The sequence below is a fragment of the Phalacrocorax carbo genome, chromosome 2 (genome assembly GCF_963921805.1).
Source record: "Phalacrocorax carbo chromosome 2, bPhaCar2.1, whole genome shotgun sequence".
Classification (NCBI taxonomy): Eukaryota; Metazoa; Chordata; class Aves; order Suliformes; family Phalacrocoracidae; genus Phalacrocorax; species Phalacrocorax carbo.
The window spans coordinates 120696966-120714815 of record NC_087514.1 but is presented as its reverse complement, the minus strand read 5'-3'; the positions used below and the strand labels follow the sequence as shown (position 1 = coordinate 120714815).

The 17850-nt window shown below is 41.3% G+C and overlaps 2 protein-coding genes across 3 annotated transcripts in view; both read right to left on the bottom strand.

The window, feature by feature from the left end:
- MRPL3 (mitochondrial ribosomal protein L3) overlaps positions 1–10401 on the bottom strand; it is a 31500-nt gene extending 21099 nt beyond the window's left edge. Inside the window, exons 1-6 of the mRNA XM_064444132.1 lie at positions 10257–10401; positions 8275–8453; positions 6929–7020; positions 5986–6084; positions 2013–2112; positions 42–102 (exon numbers count right to left, since the gene is read on the bottom strand). Of these exons, the coding sequence (XP_064300202.1) occupies positions 42–102; positions 2013–2112; positions 5986–6084; positions 6929–7020; positions 8275–8453; positions 10257–10351 (626 nt within the window). The 5' untranslated portion in view covers positions 10352–10401. The remainder of the gene's footprint in view (positions 1–41; positions 103–2012; positions 2113–5985; positions 6085–6928; positions 7021–8274; positions 8454–10256) is intronic.
- Positions 10402–16193: 5792 nt separating this feature from the next.
- The window catches only part of CPNE4 (copine 4), a 234934-nt gene continuing 233277 nt past the window's right edge, over positions 16194–17850 (bottom strand). For both annotated transcript variants that reach the window (XM_064444130.1, XM_064444131.1), the window contains exon 16: positions 16194–16782. In XM_064444130.1, the coding sequence (XP_064300200.1) occupies positions 16651–16782 (132 nt within the window). In that variant the 3' untranslated portion in view covers positions 16194–16650. The remainder of the gene's footprint in view (positions 16783–17850) is intronic.

Below are 17850 nucleotides of genomic sequence, written 5' to 3'. Positions count from 1 at the left end.
TTGAAAGATGAACTGTACACATTAAATCATTAGGAACCTACGTTTTTGCAGTAACATCCACGAACTGCCCTGGGCGGAAGTGAGCAGCATACAAAGGAGTACCTTCAAAAGAAGAGGAGAGATCACGTTCAACTAAGTGCTGAAGTCCTCAAACCACTATCCAGTCATTACCATCTAGGGCAGATTACAGTCACAGGAAAGGAAACAAAACTTTGTTTTTATTCACATATTATGTTGTTCTTTATAGACCTCACTGACTGAAACAGATGCTTTGTAGTTACTACTTAAACACATTTCTCGTACCCAGCCCACTTTCACATGACTAGGAAGGAAGGGTTGCGGCTTTACTCAGATATGTTGCACTGCAGACATCGAGAGAGGCAAAGCCCAAAATGCTTAGTTAGTTAAGACTCACAATAAACGAACTTGGCAAGAAAACAGAATATACTGCACTTATAACTGCTAGCACTTCACAAGGTGTTTTTAAAAACAAAAAACAGAAAACAAAACCCAAAACACTATTAAAAATAGGGTTAAGAATTAAAAAAAAAAAGTTTTGCAATGCTTCCTCTTTGTTAAGACACAGTGTTTCCAAATTACAGACTGTGGCAGAAGTTCAGCTTCATCCTCTGGGGAATTACCCTCATGCTAGCCTTTAGCAGAAGTAGTGCTACTGTCAGTCAGTGACATCACTCACCTGACTGCAATTATACTCATTTCCCTGAGTGCTTGTAGTATCAAAGTTTTAATTTTAATTAAAGATTTATTTTGTCTTCAGCAATTTTTTTCATCCAAGTGCAATATTCTTTTATTAGCGGCTTTAAAAAACAAAAAACGAAACAGAATTGATAACTTAGTTCATTATAAATGAACTTTAATCTGGAGATCTATGCAGCTGCATCTTCAACAGTTTCCAGCCTGTTTTAAGTCATTTAAAAAAAAAATAAATTTTAATTTCTTCATGTCCACACCCATTTTCATGCTGTTTTCAAATCTGTATGAATGCAAACTGAAATGATGTAAACATCTCCTAAGTAACAAGCATGAAAATCCACCTATGATTTCTGTTATATTTATATGATCCATACACATTGGGGATAAGATGCTTGTCAACTGACAGAAAATCATGTACACGAAAGTTGTTACGTATAAAATACACACACTGCAAAATCAGTTTATGAGAAGTTGCATTTATGCTTTATCTCAAGCTTTTGCTTCCATTTATCAGTCCAGACTTCCTCTTCATGTCAGATTTGATTTTTATCAGTTACCACACTTGCAAAAAACTTCTCTGATGGTAAATAAAGATGGAATGCATTAGAATTCCCTACCCTACATAATTCTTGGGAAAATACCTGTTACTGTCAAAAAGCACAAAATAAAAGCAGCCTAAATACAGCAGCTAATTAAACCCTAAAACCATAAATCTTTTTTGTTAAATCTCCAAACTTCTAATACTGATTTTTAGTGAGAACTTTTGTTATAACATGGTTTAATGTGTTTTTCTTTGCAAGCTGCCAGAAAAAACGCCATATATGACAGCCATCAGCCCTACTTCTGAATACAGCAAGAAGAAACAAACCTCAAACTGCTATTTTAGGATCCTGAGAAACTTGACCACAAAATTCTTGGTACCCCTCTCATAAGGATAATCAGAGAGCTTCCTGCAAGTGCATTCATATTTATTCCCAAAAAGTGCGTCAAGGTTACAGACATTTATTTCTTAGCTTAATGTTCATATTAGCTAGTTTGGATCAGACTTATTTTCTAATCAATGGAAATGTAATATCCAGGAAAAATGAAAAATCCTACGTCTTGTGACCTAGAAAGTAAAGCCCATTTTCTAGTTTTCCCTAACAAAAAGTTTGTTTGTGCTCAATGGCAAAGAATCAAGAATTCAGTAAGTTCCACACAAACCAAAAATGAAATACACATCACAACTTGGTTTAGGTCTGTAAGCAGCAGACGTTAAATGATTATGCATATAATATTCACTAGCTCAAAAAGATTACCTGGTTTAATTATGGCATCATCTGTTACATTAAATGTTGTAACTTTCTGCTTCCGCGGTACTCCAGCTTCTTTAAAAATTTCCATTGCAGACTCTGATTTCTGTAACAGAGTAGCAATAAAAAAGAAGGGATCTTAAAATACCCAAGGATCAACCTAGCACAGAAAGTGATTACAGACTGTCAACACCAATCAGCAAAACAGATTTATCATACTACACTTTTATCTTAAGACTAGCTTTTTAACTCTATATAAAATTAGTTTAAAACTCCTGTGTCTGCATTTTATTTTCTGTCAACTAGTAACCCTACAGCTACATCATATAAACAGAGATTTATGAAGATTTCTAAGATCAGGAAAGGGAAAACAATCATTTAGAATGTACATAAAATATATTCCTGCTTTTTCATGACTCTCAAAGAGTTTTGTAGTAATTTAAAAGCATTTTCTCTTTTTCAAAGCTTCTAATGACTTAGTTCCACACCACCATCAATATAACTATCAAAACCACAGAAATAAAGCCTGTTCCTGCAGAAACTTCTAGAAATGCTTAAATTCGCACAGAAGAGAATCTAGAGTCTCTGGGCAAAAAAGAAAAATGAATAACAACAAGTTTATGATTCATGTACCAAGTACACACCAAGTACACTCAGTGTCAAACCACTGCTGACTTACTGCAGAAGGGCTCTTCTTTTTAGAGGACTCTGACAATGTTAAAAGTACTTAAAATTGTTCTTGGCCATTTTAAACAAGACAACTCACACAACAGCTGACCACTGAGATGATACCACACAATGGAAACAGTGATGCAGGAAAACGGTGGCCATAGGAAAAAAAAGGCAGCTGATTTTTCTTCAAATGAAATCTCCTAGAAAGCAATTCAAGCATCTGACAATACTGTCACACTTGGAAAGTCACACCTCTGAGGTTCACTTCTCAAAAGTTCTGTGCCGTTCTCTCTCTCCCAAAAATAATTTTGTGTATTTTAAGACAAAAGATCGTTAATACCTTTAAAATTGTTACTTAGTTAATTTTTAAAATCTGCATGTTGCCCTTCCTTTTGTTTCTAAAAATCTGTTAAAAAGCGCTAGGAGAACACAGGAAGTTTCGTGATAAATAAGTGAGCAAGATGATGAAAAGCTCTGACTTAGACACAAAACAGAAATTTTAACTTTATGAATCTGTCCTTATCTGAGGAAAAAGTGTGGATACAGTCTTTAAGAATTGAAAGGGTTTTTTGAGTGACTTGTTGAGTTCATAGTACAAAACACCTCAAATACCTTTTTAAAAAAAAAAGTCATCAGCTAAATACAAAATCTCCCCAAAGACCACAAAAATTTGAGGGATAATTTGAGGATAAATGTATTAAACTGTATTTTTAATTCTTGCATATGGTACCAAAGAAATCCCCTTTCTGCTAAACACCTGCCTTTCAATCCTTTATTCCCACTGTTATGTAAAACTGCTGCCTTCAATGACAGCAGGGAGCTCTGTGCTCAGCACGGGTGTCTGGAAAAAGCTACTGCAGCTGAAGAAAATCATAGTGAAGTCAAAGGGTAAAAATCGCTTATACCTCAAGAGTCCTACTATAGCCTTGCACTGTTCTCCTTCAGCCACAAGTTTTCTTCAAACAGTCAAGTCAGAGATATATTTCTACAAACGAAACACTGCAGTCTTCACAAAGCCTTCCTAAAAAGCAGTACTCAGGAGAAGAATATTGAGTCAATTCTCAGATGTTCTTATTTTTAAAGAGACCAACAATATCTTCCAGTATTAGAGGAAAGCGATGGATATGCCCTCACTTAAGGGAAGCATATAAAATATTTTTGACAAGAATTGTTAGAACACTAACAAAATCGTACTTCTGAGAATAATTTAGCATTTAAGGAATCATGAAAAAATCTATTCACTTGTAATAGACTAAAAAGGAAAAAAAAATCTTGCTAAAATCTTGCTAAAAATGCAATACCCCTTATCCTTTTTTAATCAGTCTGACACTCAAAAGAAATACATGAAACTCTCTGTTAGTAAAATAGCTGAGGATATCTTTAGGTATCCGTAGCTCTGAGGAATGAGAAAGACAGATGTTCCTATGAGGAATTAACAGAAGATAAACTGTTTATGCTAATACAATACAGTATCATTCAGCTTTTTTTTAATTCTCATTTTCAGACGCTTCAGAGAGAAAAGAAGCACATTAAAAGACTGATAAACATAGGAAAGCAATGATTCAAACCTGCTGCTAAACTACAGAAAGACATCATTTTTTACCACCTTAACAAGTAAAATTCTTCAGAATCAGCATGCCAAATTCTTGCTTAGAAATTATCTAGTTTACACAATGATGACGATAACAACAACAGCAGCAATAATAATACAGAGCTCGGTCTCAGGCCAGCTCCTCACCACAGATTAATGAAATATCCTTAGACCAATTTCTTTATTAAAATGAGTCTAAGTTCAACCAAATTAATAGGCGCCAACTTGGAAAAAATTATGTCCAAGAGAGTTTTTGACATAACTTAAGCTACTAAAAAAGTCCTTGAGTTGACTTTTTAGGTAGTTTGGCCTTGAAGAAATTTTCTTAGTTCACAAGAGCTGTTTAAATAGAAATTTTCTATATACTTCCTTGCTTCCTGCACCTTCTTACTCTGACAACATATTGAATCACTCATAACATCATTTTTACAAAAAGATAAACTGTAAGGAGTCTAATGGATGTAATACAGCTTGAAAATTATTATGCACATGATTCTTGCATGTCTCAAACCAAGGTAACAAGAAAGAAAAAACCCAGCTGTAATTTCTCCAGGAAAAATGTCACACCTGGGAAGTGGAAATGGAGTAAAGTGACAGGACAGACACCTGAAATGATGGTGAAACATGGCGTAAACCCACTGAATAAAACAAAGGTACCTCAAAATATAAGCCTCTTCAAAATCAGTAGAATATATTAAAAAACCAACAGCTTTATCAAATGAAAAAAGCTCCTTCTTCCTTCAGCTCCACTAAAGAAAAAGCAAGTATACAGATTAATTTTGAGGCTCAGGGGCAACCTTCTGTTTGAAAAAGGGAAATATATGTCCTCAAAAAGCCACAATCACCAACTGAGAGAATCTGCTTAGTAATCACAAGTCCTTTTTTTTTTTACTTGCCTAAATCAAACAAATGAGTGTCAGTATACTGCAGAAAGCAAAACGTGATGGTTCACAGAAATAATGGATCACAGAAACTGCAATCCTTTGAGGGAAAGGTTTGTTCCTGCCTTGATCTATAATTCAATTTTCCTCCTCAGGTACGACAGCTCTGCTAGACAACCTTGGCCATCGAAGTTGGCTGGAAATTCCAGATTAGGCATTTGGGGTGTCTAAACAAACCGTTGGTTTTGATATTGCTGTTGATGAGCTATAATCATGAAGCTGTCTTCCCAAAAATTTAAGTCTTAAACTTACTCATCAGTAAAACTACATGCAAATAAAACAATCTCAACAGACCTGTGGAAAAATTACAACTAAAGCTAGAAAAACAGTATGGAAGAGTAAGCTAAAGAACAGAGTCTTCTAAACTGGTGAAGCTGGATAAGTTTACAACAGGCCATTAACATGTGTATCCTGCAGTCCTGGTCTCGTATTGCATCTCCAGAGACATGGCGAACACACAGGTTTCTACATTGCTAGTGGCCCTTCAGACCCTTTCATCAGCATGGGACACTGCACATCTGAACAACTGCTTAAACCCACAGCTTTCCCAGTGAATCAAGAGGCACAACTTTCAAAAGTTCTTGTTGCTATTCACTTAACGAAGAATCGACACTAGCATTAGGAAATAAGCCAGGGTGGATGTGACAACAGATCCGTTCCAAAGTATGCATGTCTGCCAATTAATCTCTTAGAGAAGTCTACCTGTGCTACTTTTATACTGTAATCACAGCAGAAACAACTATTCTAACAAAAACACCCAAAGTGGGTCACTTACAGAAAAAGGAGATACGTTTTTGCCTCCAACAAGTAGCTTAGGTGTTTTTCCACCTGACTCTTCCTTTGAAACGTATCTTAAAACGTGGCAATCTTGCACCTTAAGAAAAGAAAAACAGTGTTTATTTAAGTATAAGGAGATGTGTATGCTTTGAGATCATAGTAAGAGATTATTAAAACAAGTGAAACAGTCAGTTTCTGTTTTCATTTGTATCTATGTAACAGGAGATACAGCCTACAAGTAGGGGAGTGTTACCTTTTTACCACAGGCGTTCTTTTTCCAATCAATTAAAGGCTTATCTCAGAAAAAAATATTAGTAGAATGCAAACTATATTTTCATAAATGCTCTAGGAATTGAATAAACTTGTATAGCCATCTTTTGCCTGCAAGATGTGCAAAATCCCTACAGTATGTGGTGGCAAAGCATACAGTAAGAACTGACATTTTAGATTCCTCCTCCTTTGCCCTGTAAACACTATGTCCTCCACAGCCCTGGCTGATCATATGGCAGCAACAGATCAGCAAAACAGTTTCATCACAGTAGTAGCATCTACCAGAGAACATGAAGAAGCAGTTTCAGGGCTACAAAGGCTCACTAACCAAGGTGAAACTAACCCCAAAGTGCCTGCGGGGCGGTGGGGGGGGGAGTGAAGTGGGGTAGTTAGCCCCAGCTTTATGTTGCCTCCCATCTCCCCTCACCTAGGTAATACTACACACAGTTCTGCAGCGCTTGAATACCTGAGGTAGAAGGCACACCTCTCCTAGAAAGTTTAGGATATAAACAGAGAATAGGCATGGGGTACTACGCAGGGCTGGAAGAAAGCTTTCCTTTCGTTAGGGATTTCCTACTCCGTACAAGTGGTGAGTTTCACTTTTGCCTGAAACTTCTGGTTACCGATCTGAATACAGTATAGGAGATTAAATCCATTATGATTTATTTCACCTTAAGTAGTGTGACAGCATGTTTTTTTCCTGACTTGGTCCATATTGGCATCATTCCCAGTTTTACTGCAACAACACCAACTCTCACGGAATCTGTAGGTCAAAACAGAACACGGATGCAACTCCACACTTAATATTTGAAAGAGCCCATCTCATAACCTGCAAAATCCCATCAACACCTTAGGAAAGATCTGAGTTTAAGAAGGAGAGAAGACATCAATGAGTCCCTTGTGGGTAGGCTGAGAATAACCTGTTCATTGCTTTTAATGCCTTTAGCAGTAAAGTTCTATTTGTTCCAGTTGTGTTTGATAGAACATGCAAAACAGTTCCCCATTAAGTTCAGAACAACCAATGTTTCAGACTAATTTTGTTTTTGAAAATACAACACCCATGTAGTTGGTTTCACAAGAGCCAAACTAACTATTGAGAAGTTTACTGTAGTAGGTACCTTCCACCCCGACCTCTGCACACTTTTGTCACTGGCACTGAACAGCCAAGGCAACCTGTCAAGCCTGGCTTCTGACAGCCCATGCCATGAAAATCAGAACACTTAAGATGAAGAATAAATGCTTTAAAGTTCCAAAAATGCTCTTTGTTCTGGTTTCTGCTATCATACCCAAGGATCTTGTCATGGATTTGCAGGCTCTGTTGTTTGCTGTCAAATGATGTGACCCTTCTGAAGACTCAAAACCTTTACGTTGTATTTTAGTCTGTAAAACTTTGGATATTAGGAAAAGGTTCTTCACCGGTTCTTCACTGGTCAGCCACTGGAAAAGGCTCCCCAGGGACGTGGTCATGGCACCAAGCCTGTCTGAGTTCAAGGAGCATCTGGACAACGTTTTAGTCATATGGTTTAGTTTTACATAGTCCCGCAGAGAGCAGGGAGTGGAACTCGATGATCCTTATGGGTCCCTTCCAACTTGAGATATTCTGTGATTTTATGAATCACTGAATAGAAGTGGGATGTATTATATACTACAATTTTTCTTCAGAGTCCAGCAATATTTATAAGAACATTTTCAAGTTCATATACTTTATATTCTAGGGAGTCCTCTTTAATGAATTCTTAGTTTATTATCTTGTCATTGCACAGCTGTGGGACTGGCCAAGTGCTGATCTGGATAAAAGCTAAGTTCTTACAAGGTTCTTAACACCTTGTAATATTGTAAATGCTTTTTAGAGAACTAGGGCATTACATTTACCTATTTACTAGGAGGTGTGCTGGATAACTGAGGTAAAGGCAAAAAGGAAAATACTTTACAAGACACAATCCTGATGTCACTGAATGCAACAACACAACAACAACTTCAGCATGAGTTTGGTATTTCAGAAGAGACACTTTCTCACCTGGTTTCCACTCATTCAGTGGCCATGGCTCATCTTTCAGAGGGCATAGCTTGCTGGCTGTCTGAGCTTTGTATTCCTCCACAGCCATCTTCTTGAGGAACTCGACATTCTCTTCAGAAAGATGCTCGTGCCACCACGTTGTGCTGTTAATGTGCCTGACTAGACAGCCCAGCTGCCCCCTTTCCAGTGATGGGAAAAAATTTTAAGTGCCTTATCAGTTTAAACAATGACTCATAACACACATGTGTGTAACGTAATACATACTACATAATTATACCGTTACATTATACAGTCAAAGACTGAAACTATACTAGCAAGCTATTCAGCCACCATCATGCAAACTGGCCACCCCTGACCAACAACACCCAATTATCTGTTGTGCTCTCATCTAACTTTTGAAGTAATCTAAACACCACCAAAGAGAGGGCAAGTAACAACAAATCAAACCACCACTCCTTCTGTGATAAAACCCCCCCTAGATCCATGAACGAAGAGATAGCAGTGGGTGTTGTTTAATTTTAGCAAGGCTTTCAACACAATCTCCTGTGGCATTCTTCTATCCAAGCTGGGATGTTATGGCACAGAAGGGAGGACTACCAGACGGGCAAAAATCTCGCTGGATCATCAGGCTGAAGGAGTTGCGGTTAATGGTTTGTACTCTACCAGAAGGTCAGTTACAAGCAGAGTTCCTCAGTCTATCCAGGGACTTGTCCTGTTTAGTATCTTTATCAGAGGACAGGTCAACAATAAACCTGATGAAAATCATAACAGAGAAATGCAAAGTCCCACACCTAGGACGGGATAACCTCCTGCGAGGCTACAGGCTGTGACTTCAGACAAGCAGCTCCCCAGCCAGGCAAAGGACCTGGGAGTCCTGGGGGGCAAAAAGATAAAAAAGAAGCCACCAAGCCCCTGACAGCAAAGAAAGGTAACAGCAGCCTGGGCTGTATCAACAGTAGCACAGTCAAGAGATCAAGGGAAGCAGTTACTCTTTCTTCAGCACTCCAGGTAGACCACATCTGCAATACTAAATCCTGTTTTGGGCCCCCAGTACAACACAGGTGTTTATAAATGAGCAAGTCCAGTCGTGGAAGTGGAGCAAAAAGATACAGGGGCTGGAGCACTTGCCCTGCGAGGCGGGTTGAGGTAATCAGGCTTGTTTAGTCTGGAGAAGAGGAGGCTTAGGGGGGACCTAACAGCACCTTTCCAATACCTATGAGAAGGTTACTGAAGAAACAGAGCCATGCCACGTTTACTGAGGTGCATGCCAGGAGACTGTGAGAATAAGAACTTAAAAAGGGAGTTCTGATTTGACATAAGGAAAAAATGTTCAGCCTGAGGAGAGTCGAGCACTGGAACAGGGGCCCAGAGACACTGTACAGCCTCTGCCCTTGGAGGCTCTCAAGGCCCAACCAGACAAAGCCCTGAACAACCTGGTCTGGCCTCAGAGCTGGCCACACTGTCAGCAGGTTAGACCAGAAACCTCCTGAGCTCCCTTCCAGCCCCAACAACTCTCTGATTTTACATTCACTGCTCAACAGCTTCCTGTACTGCCTAATTTTTGAGAGGGCTAAGAAAGCCTTGAATGCTCGCCAAACCTCTGCAAGCAAAATGAAACAGAGCACAGTTAGCGAACGCACGTGGATAGTTTTAACAGCTGTCCCAGATGACTGAAAACACAGCAGGTCAAGTCACTCAGAATGAAGCAAAGTTACTGCCCCAGCAGTAAATCAGGACCCTGCCACCTCTGCACATGCAGATTTTCTAAGCGCTGCCCACAGGATGCGCCCAGAAGCCTCTCCAAACAGGGGAGGGAAAGAAGGGGCCGCGGAGGGGAGGTAAGGAAGGGCCGCCGAGGGGCCCGTCACTGCCGGGCTGCGGCAGGGGCCGGGTCCCCTTCGCCCCCGCTCTTCCCGCCCCTCACGGCCCCGCACCGCCCCCCTCCCCGCAGCAGCCCCTTCCCTTCCCAGCCCTTCCGCTACCTGTGGCCAGAAGCCGCCGCCGCCCAAAGCGGCCTCCCCGGCGCCGCGACCCACAGCCGGCCCCCCAGCCGGCCCAGCAGCCCCCAGCCCGCCATGCCGCCACCTTTGGCGGAGCCACTGCCACCTTCCGGTGCCTCCTGGTCCGACGCTGAAAACCTTCCGTGCTGCCGCGGAAAGAAGGTTCCGGCCCGCGCTGCGGCGGCCCAAGGCGACTTCACTCAAAAGTTAACATAAAAACTCCCGAACCAACCTAAAGACTTGGTTGTGCGTCAGCCTTCCCCCACGCCGCTAGACCCAGCGGCTTCCCAAAGCACTCACCCCTCCAGGCAAAGGCACTACCTGGGGTTTATGTCAGCCCTGGCTGGCAGCTGGTTGCCCTTCTGGGTGAGCCGGGGCAAGCGCTGCCCGAGGGCCCCGCGTTCCAGGGCTGCGGCACCCGTGGCACACAGTGGGGGCTTCTCTGTCACGGGGGAGAGACCTCACCCAAGGGGGTGGTGGGAGAGGATGCACAGAAATAGATGTCCAGAAGGAGACTGGTGACGAGGGTGTCCCTCAAAGGTCAGTATTGGGACCAGTACAGTTTAGTATCTTCACCAATGGCATAGACGGTGGGATTGAGTGCACCCTCAGCAAGTCTGCAGATACCACCAAGCTGAGCGGTGCAGTTGACACACCAGAAGGACAGGATGTAATCCAAAAAGACCTGGACAAGCTGGAGAGGTGGGCATGTGAGAATCTCATGAGGTTCAACACGGCCAAGTGCAAAATCCTGCACCTGGGTTGGGGCAACCCCTGGTACCAATACAGGCAGGGGGATGAAGGAATTGAGAGCAGCTCTGCGGGGAAGGACTTGGGGGTACTGGTGGATGAAAAGCTGGACATGAGCCAGCAATGTGAGCTTGCAGCCCAGAAAGCCAACCGTATCCTGGGCTGCATCAAAAGCAGTGTGGCCAATAGGCCGAGGGAGGTGATCTTGCCCCTCTGCTCTGCTCTGGTGAGACCCCACCTGGAGTGCTGCATCCAGCTCTGGAGCCCTGAACACAAGAAGGACATGCCCACAAAAATGATCCGAGGGGCTGGAGCACCTCACCTACAAGGACAGGCTGAGAGAGTTGAGGTTGTTCAGCCTGGAGAAGAGAAGGCTGCGGGGAGACCTTATTGCAGCCTTTCAATACTTAAAGGGGGCTTATAAGAATTATGGGGGCAATCTCTTCAGCGAGGCCTGTTGTGACAGGACAAGGGGTAATAGTTTTAGACTAAAAGAGGGTAGATTTAGACTGGATATAAGGAAAAAAGTTTTTACTATGAGGGTGGTGAAACACAGGAACATATTGCCCAGAGAGGTTGTGGAGGCCCCATCCCTAGAACCATTCAAGGTCAGGTTGGACGGGGCTCTGAGCAACCTGATCTTGTGGAAGGTGTCCCTGCTCACTGCAGGGGGGTTGGACTAGATGTTCTCTAAAGGTCCCTTCCAACGCAAACCATTCTAATATTCTCCTGACCCCGCCAGCACTGCTGTCGCTCCCCTGCCTCTGTTCCTGCATGAATCAGCAGCGAAATCCAACAAATAAGTGTCAATAAGGGAAAGCGTCCAGTGGTAGGTGAAGTTTATCACTGGCAAGCACCAGTTAGGCACACAGGGTTGCAGAACCCTCGCATGGTTCCAAAACCTTCCCCCACCACAGAGGTGTTGAGCCTTGGGGGTTTGGGCAGAAACCTGTCTGCTTTATCAAACTGCTGCAAGGTGTGTGGCTTAACTGCTTCAGGAGCTCCTTGGGAGTAGGTAGGCAATGACTGTGGCAAGTATTATACTTAATGTTGTAGTCAGTGATGTTGCTGGTAATGTTAATGCAGATGGGCCATGCAGAGGTATTTCTGGGCAGCCTGGCCAGGGCTGGTACATCTGCCTCTCTGGCTTTGGAGAAATCTGGCATTTGTCAGTATTCAGAATTAAATCACCCTTCTTTTGAGCAGGGCACCAGCACAGCTGACAGTGGACTAGGTAGGATCATGAATGGGTACGAAACCAAGATTTCCTTTTGGTTTCAACAGAATTTTAGAGATGTGTGACCATTCAGTGTGGCCACCTGAAGCCCGTCATTGCTTCTCCTCTTTACCCTCCCTCTCTGTTTTCTTCCCCACTCTGGTATGTGTGTGTATGTTGCAGTTGAGGCTTGTGGCCAAATAACCAGATCCAAGAGAGGCTGTAGGCACCTCAGAGTGAATAACAGTGAGCAGAATTTTGGTGTTCACACCCAAAACTGTGATCCAGAAAACTACCAACATCTTTCACCCACACACTCCTGTATTTTCTCTGTGGCAAATGGCACTTCCTGTAAATAAAGGGAAAAACCAACCTGAGAAATACAACCTTATTCTAGGAGTCCTCCAGCTCATCCTTCCCATTCCAAAAAATGCAAGTGTAAGTGTACCCATTTTGTGCCTGAAATGTTGATGCTACTTAGGAGTAAAGGGAGTTTGTCTAGTACCTCTTTCACTCTGGAAAGGTCAGAGATAAGTGTAGATTTACATAGCAGGTGTGACTGCAAGACCCATAATCCCAAGTGAGAAAGGTCAATCTGAATAACCAGTTGGGTTCTTCCTGGGAGTAAGATGTTTCCTGTCTGAGCAGCTGGAAAGCCAAGCTGAAGGAGGCAGCTCTGCAACGATAATGAGGCCACTGTTCTATCTCAGTATTTGATGTGTGGGTAAACCCAGGGGACATAGTTGAGTGTTGCAGACCTGCAGGGCACTCGCATACAAATCTGCTCAGAGAAGGGGCCTTCCACCTGTGCATTTTGGAATATCATCTCTGCAACCTGCAGCAAGCCTTGGTTTAAACCACTGCTCTCTAACAGGTCTCTAACGGATCAAACTGTAAACCTCTTAGCTGTCATGAGTTATGTACCTTTGATATTTGGAGACTGAAAGATATGTTTTAAAGTGATACTATTATTAAAATTTAATTTTAATTTCATACCTGTAGACAATTTCACCAAATGCTGTAGAACACTATATTACTTAATCACGGTAAGAACTTTACACAGGTAGGTTTTACCTTAGGGTAATAAGCAGTTAGCTGTGCATTAGTGCTTTTTTTATTATTGTAGACTTAGTTTCCCCTACACAACTGAAAATACAACTCAGCTCAGTATCTGGCTCAAGAATTATGGAAGTTAATATATTCTGGGCTAATAGGGATCATGAATACCTGAGTATTCTGGGACTTTTGGGCTTTGAATAGGATTTGAGAGGCAGTAAAAAGGCAGGCAGGATTGCAGTATGCAGAGAAGATGCCTCAGATCATCAATTACCTCAATAGGACAAGATAGAATTTATTTTAAAGGAGTTTTTAGAATTTAAAATGATCCATCAAAAGGCAGTAGAAGTTTAAATTTGCATAAAAAAATCTATGAGAAAAATTGATGGCGGTTCTGCCTGAAGGCAGAATGGCCTTGCTAAAACCCTAAGTAGATAAAACAGGAGAAAAAAATGCCATTTCAGAGATATATTCATATACTTAATGATATTACCGTGCACAAAGCCCATACTGTCTTACTGCACTGAGTAACTTAGAGCAATGAAAATAACATTCAAAGCCTCATTAGAAAGCCTTTACCATATGGCTAGTTTTGCCTTCTGTGCATTCTCCTACACCAGCTTGCCACACTATTATGTGTTTATTTAACATGCTGGAATACATATAGATTGAAGGAGATTTCCAATTGATTTTTCAATACCATGAAGGTGTCTTTTCAAATACCTTGAGGGCCACTACAGAACTGCTGATCTATATTACAACTGATAATGATTTGTTTTTAAGTAGACAACATTTATAATCTGGATTGTGTGAAGTAAACAGAAAGATATGCAGCAACTGTGATTCTTTGGAGACACTTATATAGACCCCTACATACATGAATGCGTAATGATATAAATAATGAACGATGATTTCTATAGCTCAGCATATAATAACCACTCAACAACCGTGTGTTGATTTCTGCATTTTATGTGATGGTACCTTGTAGAAGCACCTTGTAACACCTCTGCTAACGAAGAGCTGTCACTGCCCAATTCCACGTAACCATGAACACTTAAAAAATTAGCTTAGGCAAAGAGTGTATGTGCCAGAAGAACAATTTATCTGATTCCTAATTTTTCTTACTGAAAGATTTCTTTTACTTTCCTTCAGTCTGGCAAATAATAAAGAGGCTTAATCCCTCCTCAGCTGTATATTACATCCCTAAATCCATGCCCAGGGTAATACTCTTTATGCAGTGAGAGTACCATCATGCCTCTGAGGATCTCAAATCACTTTTCAAAGTCCCCCAGTACCATTGTGAGATATTTATGAATACATGGCAGTGACCTTCATTTTACCGATGAGGAATCTGAGGTACAGAAAAGTTAAGCAACTTGCCCAAGATTACAAAATAAGATACTGGAAGATCAAAGAGCATTAAGTCATTGATTTTTCAGTTATGTGCTTTAACAGCTCAAAAATGTTCCTTCTGAGAATAGGGAAGGAAAGAAAAAAGAGGGGTAAATGGAAATGAGAAACTACAGATGTTGTAGATAAGAATTAGGATACGCTGGTAGAGTGGTGTATGAGATATAAGGGAAAATTCACAGTAGGCTCCAGTTGAAATATGTCCACAGAGGGAGAGATGTGCAGCCTGCTGGGGTAAGCTCTGAAATGAACAGTCAACCATTAAATGGAAATGTGGATTTGAGATCTATCAGTTGGGACATCTTCAGACAATTTATACCTATGACCAAGTAATACTGGCTGCTGTTCAATATCTGATCAGCTGAAGGAATCTTTGCTAGCAACCGTGAACGATTGCGCTGCAGGATATAGATGGAGCAGAACTGAATGTGCTGGGGAGACAGCCCCATGCATCTTGGCTATCCCACTGCCTTCATTTTATGGTACAAAATCATCAATCAAAGCTGATCCCATGGAAGTTACTTCTAACAGAGAATCAGGGAGCTAGAGTTCTACGTTACCTGCAAACTCATTTAAAATACATATTTCTAAAACTGAAAACCCTTGCTCACAGCTGAGATTTTCCAAAATTTGGGCACTGGCCCAAGCCAGCTTCTTCTGGAACCAGCAACAGTAGTGTTTTCAACGCAGAGGGAGCACAACTTGTCCAAAGCCGTGCCCTTCGGACAATCCCACACAAACTAGTTTTGGTCAAATTTTATCCTTAACTTCTAACAAGTCACGTCTTTCACTATTGTCTTTTAGCAAATGAAGAAGCCAAAATTCAAATACTAAGAATAACAATGATCTAATTTCACTATTCATATACTAACGTATATGGATTTCATTGGAAAGATCAATCCACTGCCACTCTGTCCATGTGTGTCCTCTCTTATAAAAAATTATTTTGGTACAAAACCAATTTTTCTGTCACGCACAACTGATCTGTCATGTGCATGAAGTTACAAATCACCAGTTGTCACAAAATCAGGTTGTGCAAAATTTCTTTCGGAAAACATGTCATACAAAGTCGGACATTGGGTGTGAGATATAAAAAATACAAATGAAACAAAACAAGAATTCCCAAACATAAGAGATTATCAATTTGGGTAGCCAACATACAACCCATTCGAAAGCCAGCCAGATTGTTTGGATTAAGTAGGCATATTTTAAGACATGCACTCCTGATGGATCATGCCCTGCATGCCAGATCTGTTAACAGCTACGGTCTGAACCCTTCATAACAGCTGGATGTGTCAGGCTTTTGAAAAATTGCTACTCAGGCCACAGCCCGAGTGGGCATGGTCGGGTGCCCATGTTATAAACTGCTAACATTAGAAAAGCCCATGCATCAGGCCAGGTATCTCTTGAAACACTTTATTACCCTTTTCTTGGAATATGGAAGTTGAAAGCAGGCAGCCTTGTGGCAGAGAAATGAAGACAACAACTGCAAAACTGTGTTGTTTTTATTTTAAACATGCAAAATACAAGTTCATGCATCTGCCATTTTGAAAAATCTCTCAGTTCATAGCAGATTAAACCAAAGACATTTTGGCTATCGACTCTCAATAAATATTTCAAAATGCTTTACAGTGTAAAGATAAGAAATTTAGCAAAATTTCAACAAACCTGTATAAAAAACAGATACAGATAACTTTTTATTTCAAGGCGACATGCTGTAATGTAAAGAGTTCACTTTTTTTTCTGGAAGTTTTTTTCTCATAAAAAGTTTTCAACAATACAACCGCTTAACAGATTTAAGCCTTTAGGCTACACATGCAAAAAAAAAGGTTATTTTAGTTAAAAATCACCAAAACGTGCTATTTTTTTGTTTCATTTTTAAGTACAGTAGTTGTAGACAGTAGCATTTTTCTTTTTTAATTTTGTAAAAGAGTGCAGGCAGGTTCATGGAGCTAGTGTCCTGGAAGACTCATACTCTGACATACATTTTGGTTTTATCCCTTTGCCATTGTAATAGTCCACGACTTGGTTTGGAACTTCAGCCAAAACACTTTTTGCTAGAGCAGCTGGGGATGCCTGCAGGAAATGGTAGAAAACACAAGTGTTAACCTGTCTCTCTGCTAGAAGTGCCATGGGTTTTAGAGGCACTGGTGCCACGAGATCAAGGAAGGAAGTACGGTACAGAAATGGAAGGCAAAAAAGACTCAAAGTGAGTGGCACTATTGCTGGAAACACATTTTGTGAGTCAGTTTGGGCTTGTAGCTGTAGCTGCCTGAAAGTACACTAAAGCCAAAAGTGTTCTGTATGTTTTTCAGGCCCCTTTGGACTATTTTAAGTTCAGGGTAACTGAACTTCCCTGCGCTCTGGGAGAGCACCATACCACAATGAAAAGCGCTGCAAAGCCTTCATTCGTTAGTACTCAGCAAGGAACCCTGCAGAGCTTCAAGTTGAACATGAATGGACATCACTGTAAAAGGGAGGCCTTCATCACCGTTCTGCTCTTCAGGATCTGGGATGATGTTATAATGGCTGGGAAAGTTTTTAATTCAACAATAAATATTTTGTTTTCATTGGAATTAAACCATGGTCATGAGAAAGCTTCAATCCTAGGCTTTGTGGAGGCTTTAAAGCTCTTCCTGCAACGTATAAATGGTGGGCGTCAACCAGACTGAAGAAGTGATGATCCTGAAATGTAGAGTTGGATATAAAGATGGCCACTGGCTTTCACACCAGGAGGGGAGGAGGGCTACCCCTCAGTGCAATGAGAAAGCGTGCCCTCCATCGACAACACACAGTTGCTGCCTCACACGCTGACAGTGCTTCATTTTAAACAGTGGGGCCTGTGGATGTTTTGTGGGCAACCGTTACCTGCATGTGCTGCAGGGTTTTTCCTCAGCCCCTGCACTCAGCAACTCAGCACTGACAAAACTGGACTCCTGTTCTCCCAGGCAGCCCAACAGCACCCTCCTGCCCTGTGTTTTGGATTTGCTTGTTTCTATGTATTAGGGTAGAGCTGATTCCAAGCCCCCTGGAGCCAGCCTGTCCGACCACGTTCCCTCTGAGCCAAACATAAAAATGCAGTAAAAATGCAAATGCTTAAATGTCAGTTTGAGAGGTTTAAAACTAATGTGTTTATCTCCAGTA